General features: G+C 23.5%; 1 protein-coding gene across 1 annotated transcript; it reads left to right on the top strand.

The window, feature by feature from the left end:
- Positions 1-4,993: 4,993 nt before the first annotated feature.
- Positions 4,994-6,087, top strand: LOC107470472 (NAC domain-containing protein 104). The gene is made up of 3 exons (XM_016089871.3): positions 4,994-5,295; positions 5,416-5,681; positions 5,790-6,087. Exons 1-3 carry the CDS (start codon positions 5,049-5,051, stop codon positions 5,967-5,969), a joined length of 693 nt encoding a protein of 230 aa, XP_015945357.1. The 5' UTR covers positions 4,994-5,048; the 3' UTR covers positions 5,970-6,087.
- The last annotated feature ends 1,978 nt before the right edge of the window (positions 6,088-8,065 follow it).

Genomic DNA, 8,065 nt, shown 5'->3' with positions numbered 1-8,065 from the left:
AATAAATTTTTTATAACAAAATGTAGTGTAATAAAATATATATATAATATTAATTAATTTTCAAAAAATTCTAAAGAAAATGTTTTTTTAATAAAGTGTTATTAAAAAATTAACATTATAAAAAGTAATTTCAACCAATATAATATAATAGGTTATTAAATATATTTAATAAAAAACACATTGAATATAAATTTTTATTTAGTTTAAATTTTAAATAATTTTTAATTGAATTTCGAATATTTTTATTTTAAAAAGTTAGAATATTTTAACATCATCGTTTTCGTATCTTTTTAATTGAGTCTTTGATTTTTTGAATTATAAACCTTATTTATAATTAAGAGTAATATTTTAACTCAACTAATTAGTCACACATATAAAAATACCAAAATAATTCTATTGTCATAATTATAATCTAACTTTATAAGCAATACAATACAATGAAATTATATATAAGTAATATAACCAAATTTTATCTACATCTATAGTCACATTTCATAAATAATATAATCAAATTATATTTATGTTTATAATTAAAAGATGAATAAAAATACAAAAAATTATCACGATGGTTAATTAAACGTTTAATTATTTTAATATTTAATTATTTTTAAAAAAAGATAATTGAATAACACAAAAAGTCTTATTAAGAGTAATTTATTTATATATGATTAAAAAATAATTGAATAATTATATACGATAAAAAATTAATATTATTAAAAAATAAAATTAAAATTTATTTTAAAATAAAAATAAAGTTTATTTTAAAATAAAATTAAAAATCATGCTTTTTTTCTTTTTTCTAAAATTTATCTACGAGTAATTCTATAAATATTTTATGTTGAATAAAAATATTAAACTCGTACTAAAATTTATTCTAATAAAATTTATTTTTATTCTACTAAACGTTAAATAAACTATTGAAAAGAATTTTGTTTTCGCCATTAGAGAAGAATGATAAACTTCCATACTTCTATTATGTTATGGCAATAATTTGGCCATTTATTTTTTAATGTACAAAATAATAATAATAATAATAATAATAATAATAATAATAATAATAATAATAATAAAAAGAGTGTGGATCTGATTCTTTTAAACATATTTACTTCTATCTGATTAGAGTGTGGAGCCGATTTGATCCAATCCGATCATCTTATAGATCAGATCATATCCACAAATTATAGATCAGATACGGATAAATACTGTGGATTTATCAATATGATTTAATCTATGAACACCCCTAACTACTACTATAGGTTCATTGTTGCAAAAGACTGCTTTTTTTAATTATAAACCATTATTAGATCTTAATTACCATTAAAACAACTTAATTGTCAACAAAGAGATAATACTTATTGGTCTCTGAAATTATGTTCGTATTTCAATCTAATTTCAAAAATTTTGATTTACTCAATTTAGTCTCTCAACATAATAGTTATGACTCACGTTGGTTCCTGATATTATTTTTGTCACAGTCTCACAAAATCGTTAACGACATGCTGAGATGGACTAACAACTGCTACATTATACGTTCTAGCGACTATTTGATGTGATAATTGAATTTTTTTAACTTAATTTTTTTCAACTAAACACTTAAAACTCTAATATAAGTCACGGATATCTAAGTTAAAAAATCAAACTAAGTAAATTGAAACTTTAAAAATTATATTAAAACTCGAATATAACTTCAAAACAGAACTTTAACTTATGTACTGATTAATTTAAATGAGAATAAAATAAATAAAAATTCAATATAATTTTTATCAATGTTTTCAAATTCAAAATTTTTATACCAAAATTAACTAGAATTTCTCTTTAAATTAAAATTTAATGAAATAGTGACTTTAATTATCTTAACCAATGTTTTAATTAATTACTTTTATGTCTTAAGAAAACTGTATATGGGAAGAAAATAATTAATTTGCCTACTTTAATAAATAGTTATTTTACTAAAATAAAAGAAACTATTTTTTAAAAATTTTTTAAGAACTAATTAATATTATATATATTTTATTACACTACATTTAGCTATAAAAATTTTATTTATTTCTAATGCTTATATTAAATATGAAAAAAAATATAAATTAGTGAATTTTAATCTATAATATAATAATGATATAGTAATTATTTTATATATTGTACGAATATAAATTAATTATTTTTTTATTTGTAAAAATTTTAAGAGGTTTGAACTTGTTTTATATATGGTGTTTGCTACGGTACGATGATAAATTCATATGTACCGATACGTTTAAAATATGCACAAATAATAACAAGTCACGTGGAATTTATTTTCCACATCAACATTTAATTTTTATTTTTTTAAATATATATTATATCACCATTTTTACTAATACACCAATTTAATTAAATAAAAATAAAAAATATTTTTTATTTAATTTTATAAAAAGTCTTAAACATCTTTCTTTTATTTGATTAGACAAAAATATCCTTTTAAATTAATAAAATTTTAGAATTCAATTAATTCTAATTTTATAGTTTCAAATAATTTAAGCAACAAAACAAAAACATATTAAAAAACAAAAAATCAAAATTTCTTCATCTTCTCCAATTTCTCTAATCATTCGTGCCCCCTCTAAACAAAACATATAAAAAAAATAAAAAATCGATCGTTTTTCATCTTATCCAATTACCCCTCTAAAATAAAATAGTAAAAATCCCAAATCAAAATCCTAAATTTTTTGCCGCCGTCGTAAGACTGCATCAGCAGAAGGGATCGATTTGAACATGTCACCGGCAACAAAGTTCAAATTCCCATCTCCTTTGAGGTTACCAACAACCTCCGACTGGTCGAAAACGGTGCACTTCAACTGCGAAAACTCTTGATGAATAAGTTTAGAGACACCGCCAACATCAACAACAGAGCTGAGATTCTCAAACACGTGCCTGCACTCCTTGAGCGCAATCTTGAACATGTATGAATCAGCGGCGAAGAACTTAGGGTTTTAGTTTGGGATTTTTACTGCTTTGCTTCAGAGGGGTAATTGGAGAAGATGAAGAACGATTGATTTTTTATTTTTTTGATATGTTTTGCTTAGAAGAGACACAAATGATTAGAGAAATTTAGAAAAGATGAAGAAATTTTGATTTTTTATTTTTTTAATATGTTTTTGTTTTATTGTTTAAATTATTTAAAATTATAAAATTATGATTAATTGAATTCTAAAATTTTGTTAATTTAAAAAGATATTTTTGTCTAATCAAATGAAAGAAGAATGTTTAAGATTTTTTATAAAATTAAATAAAAAATATTTTTTTATTTTTATTTAATTAAAGGGATATATTAGAAAAAGTGGTGATATAATATATATTTAAAAAATAAAAATTAAATGTTGATGTGGAAAATAAATTCCACGTGGATTGTTATTATTTGTCCATATTTTAAACATATCGGTACGTATGAATTTATCATCGTACCGTAACAAACACCTTTGTGTGTGTGTATGTGGCCACAAATTTGGTGGCTATGGTGGGGTGTGTGTGTGGCTATGGACTTTACAAAATGATATTTTTAACTATTTTCAATCATACAAAATGAAAAACTGAAGCACGTTTCAGTTCTATTAATAAATAATGACATGTTTATGAGTCTGTAAATAAAAGAAAAAAATTAGATCATTTATCATATTTTTTGATAAAAAAATAATCTATATTTTCTCTCGTTGTCAGAAATAAAGTCGCTACCAATGCCCAAAATTTAAAAAATAATAGTATCTAAAAATACTTATATTGCATTAATTTTTTTCACGTTAATAAATAATTATTTATATATTTTATTTTTAATTAAAATAATCATTTTATTCCGCAATAAAAAATTGAAGTCTAAAGTTGCTGTTATTAATTAAATTTTAATATTAGTCAAGTGAAATTTAAAATTATCAATTACAAAAAAAAAAGTATAAGTAGGCAATAAAAATATTAAATAATGTGAATAATAGATATATCGGATATTTAATTTATTAGGTGTGCAAATAATTATTCTAATATTAAAATTTAAGTTAGTAGTTTAAAATATAGTATATTTTATTTGAATTATATAAATAATTTAAAAAAAGTCTAATAGTTAATCTATTATTTTTTTTATTTTAGTCCAAATTAAATATTTTTTATTATTTTAAAAAGAAAATCTTTTTGAAAAATTTAATAAGAGAAAGTATAACGAGCCAATGTCCTAAACGTACAATGTGTACAATAGAGGTTTAAAAAGTATCAGAGATATGACCATTAGTGTTACATTGTTCTATCAGGTTATGCTATTGGGATGAGTGGTTTCATAACATGGTATTAGAGTTCTAGATCCAAAAGGTTAAGAGTTCGATTTTTGGTGAACCCCAAAATCAGCTTATCTTTGGTGAACCCTAAAATCAGCTTAAGCTTATTGTACGCATAGGCCATTTACTCCCTAGCAGTACTCATTTAATAATATGTGATGAGAAACATAGAAACATCTTTAAAAATAGATGAAAGTGGTCACTTTAAAATATTTGTAAATGACGCGTTTATTGTGTAACTTTGCATGCAAAAGCAATACATAATTAACAAGTGGCAAATTGTTATTCCATTGTCATGATTCAATAATTATGCATGTTAAGTTTATAAGAAAAGAATTGATAATTAAATAATTGATTAACGTAAGTAAGAATATTTTAATATTTAAAGAAACACTAATTAATTCCCTATTTTCTTCTACTAATATTATTAAGTTTCTATCATTTTCCAAAAACAATATTGAATTTGGTGTATAACGTCATTGCAAAGTCAACTAACTTGTCATACATGTTATTGTTGAATAATATTGCTGGTAATTAACTTTAGTGTGTGTATATATGTGTCTTAAAACCAAAGTAGTTAGCTTTTGTTGTTAGTTTCCTTGGCCGCCTTTAATTAACCTTGTGATATTATGACATGTTCCAAGTACCGCCGCCTTTATAATTTCCAGCAATCTATCCATCCATTATTATAATTGTGAAAAATAATCAACCCGAATCTTTATCTCTCTACTCAGCATATATATAGTGACAAAATAAATGGATTATGGAAGTGTAGTTATTACTATACCAAACTCAACAATTCATACATACACCACCAATTCTATGATGATGATGACTGCAGATTATGAAAGCGTGAAGCAGCTTCCTCCTGGGTTTTTGTTCTCTCCAACGGATGAAGAACTTGTCCTTCACTTTCTCTATGCCAAGGCTTCTCTTTTGCCATGCCATCCCAACATCATCCCTGATCTTGATGTCTCTCTCGCTCATCCTTCCCAACTCAACGGTATCTTTAACCACCTACTCAATTTCTTATAACCACTTTTCATATAACAAGCAAGTTAACACCTTTTACTTTAAACCAAAATAAATTATTTTAAAATTGAGCAGTGTAAATATTTGGCAGGTAAAGCGTTGTCAAGCGGAAATCAATACTATTTCTTCAGCAAAGTGAAGGAAAAAAGAATAACAGAAAATGGGTATTGGAAGGAAATAGGTGAAAGTGAAGCAATATTGTCATCAACGTTTGAGAAGAAAGTAGGGACAAAGAAGAACCTTGTATTCCACATAGGAGAAGCTCCACACGGCATTGAAACCAGTTGGGTCATGCAAGAATATCATATTTGCCCATCCTCTAACATTATTTCTACAACTAGAGCCAGAAGAAAACACGTAAGTCACTACCCACATCCACTATATATAGGTTTAACTTCTTTTTAGATGTTATTTTTTTTTTTTCATTTGTGAAAAATTTACGAACATCTAATTAAATTAAAACAGGATCATCAAATTTGGAGCAAATGGGTTTTGTGCAAAGTGTATGAAAAGAAGGGGTCCGTACGAGGTGTAAACTACTGTAGCGACGATGATGACAGTGGGACAGAGCTATCTTGGCTTGACGAAATTTATCTCTCGTTGGATGATGATCTGGAAGAAATTAGCGTCTCCATTTTAGATTGAATATGTATCAATTACCTGAATTTTAGGTTTAATATATATGTAACGGTGCCGCTATATATGTTGATACTACTGTATATTGAATTGGGAGTTCAATGAAAATGATTATACCTTCACTAAATATTTTAAATGGAAGACAATTGAACAATAAATTCTAAAATTTGGTTCAATAAAATAAAAATACATTGCATTTTATTTTATCCACCTAAATAAAATACTTTAATATACTATTTGCACACTTAGTAAATTGAACATTTAATATATTTATTATTTATATTATTTAATATTTTCATTATCTACCTATATTTTTCCATTCCAAATAATATTTAACTAGTTTTTGTTCTTTTCTACTATCTTAAGTCTTAACTGAGTGAAGCTAATCCAAAGGTATAAATAATATTTTAAAGGTAAGTGTACCTTTTTAGAGAAAAAAAATAGACATATAATAATACACATTTAATGAATACNTATTTAATAAAAAAAAGTATGAACAATTATTTAATTTTTTTTACCAAATTTTTAATTTATTGATACTTATTTTTGTAAATCTATAATTCACCTTATACAATATAGACTTATTTATTTGTACTTCTAAAAAAGTAGAAGCAGAAAATAAGTAATTTTTCCCTTTTTTAAAAAGCACTTAGAAATTTACTTCTAAGATTTATAGAAGAATTTAGATTGGCTAAAATAAAAATATTAGTAAAATAATAAAGCTAATTAATAAGGAATTAATCATCATTAAAATTGTACCTCCCATTATATATGAATCATATTACTTTAATTTAAAAATAATTCATTTTTTTATTTTATTACTTTATCAAATTTTTTATTTTAAAAGAATTTAGTTCTCCATAAAAAGTAGCGAAATTAAAGAAAGAGAAAATCTGCAAAAGATTAAGATTACTAATTTCTTTCAATATATTCTAAAAGAAAAATATGTTTATTTAGAAAATATAAAATATTAACCACTACATGAATCCTCATGCGATTTTTCAATTGCATTATCTTAAAAATGATATCTAATCATATTGTGATTATTATTTGTTATATTTAAAAATTTAATTTCATTTTAAAATTAAAAATTCTCTATTCTGTACACACGATGTGTTTATATCTAAAACATGTGTTACATATAATCATATATTACATATTATTCTTTAAATAAAATATTTTAATTAAAAGATCATTAAAAGATAACATAATTAGTATATTTTATTAAAAACCTACGTAGTTATTTTATTTTATATCAATAGGTAAATATAATAAAATAACTATACCTTTTAATTTTCAAAATTACCATGTTATGTAAAATAGTTTTTTTCATAACTATAATTATAAATTTATGTAAAAATGATTTAATAAATACATAAAATATTTACTAAAAAGTAGTTCTATAAATATAAAATATTTTTTATTTTTATTTCTGAGGAAATACTTCTCTCAACCTAATAAACAAACAAGTCTAACATTAAGGCTTTAATTAGAGAATAAACCTTTTTCAAATGAGAAAAGTAATGGGACCAATATTATACGACAAATATTACAACCAACTTTAACATAAAGAAAAATTATATGAATCTTTAATAGATTTTTTATTGGGCTTATTTTTTTGGTGTACTTATATTAGGCTTATTTGATAGTCTGTTATAATATTGATTAAAATTGACTATTGTAGTATTAATTCTCTATCTTTACTTTTTTTTTTAAATAAAGTAAAAAGAAAAGTTCAAAAGTTGGTTGAATAGTGATTAAAATAAATTATTGAAAAGTTTATTCTCAAACATTTTTCTTTATTCTTTATTTTCTTTTGGCAGGAAACCTTTTTTTTTTTTGGTTTATACTGGTATCAATCAAGCCGAAAGTCCAATGATTAATTCTGAGGCACACAAAGTGAACATCCCTCCCAAATAAGCAAGTTCCATTTTTATCCTTCGGTGAATATCGAATTTAGAAGAGATGGTTAAGGGACACAGACCCTCATCCCTCTGCACCAACTTGCGTATCAATTATGTACAATATTTTCGGCCTCTTGTTTTTAATTTCCTTGGTCCTAGTACAATTAGCGCATTCCAAAACCAAAATATCAATAAATTTCC

The sequence above is a fragment of the Arachis duranensis genome, chromosome 10, assembly GCF_000817695.3.
Source record: "Arachis duranensis cultivar V14167 chromosome 10, aradu.V14167.gnm2.J7QH, whole genome shotgun sequence".
NCBI lineage: Eukaryota > Viridiplantae > Streptophyta > Magnoliopsida > Fabales > Fabaceae > Arachis > Arachis duranensis.
This window is presented reverse-complemented; position numbering and strand designations above follow the sequence as displayed.

Bases quoted from the DNA above. Each gene is read 5' to 3' on its own strand.
- LOC107470472 (XM_016089871.3), top strand. From the start codon at position 5,049: ATGGATTATGGAAGTGTAGTTATTACTATACCAAACTCAACAATTCAT. The intron at 5,296-5,415 runs GTATCTTTAACC...AATATTTGGCAG, and splicing joins TCATCCTTCCCAACTCAACG to GTAAAGCGTTGTCAAGCGGA. The intron at 5,682-5,789 runs GTAAGTCACTAC...AAATTAAAACAG, and splicing joins CTAGAGCCAGAAGAAAACAC to GATCATCAAATTTGGAGCAA.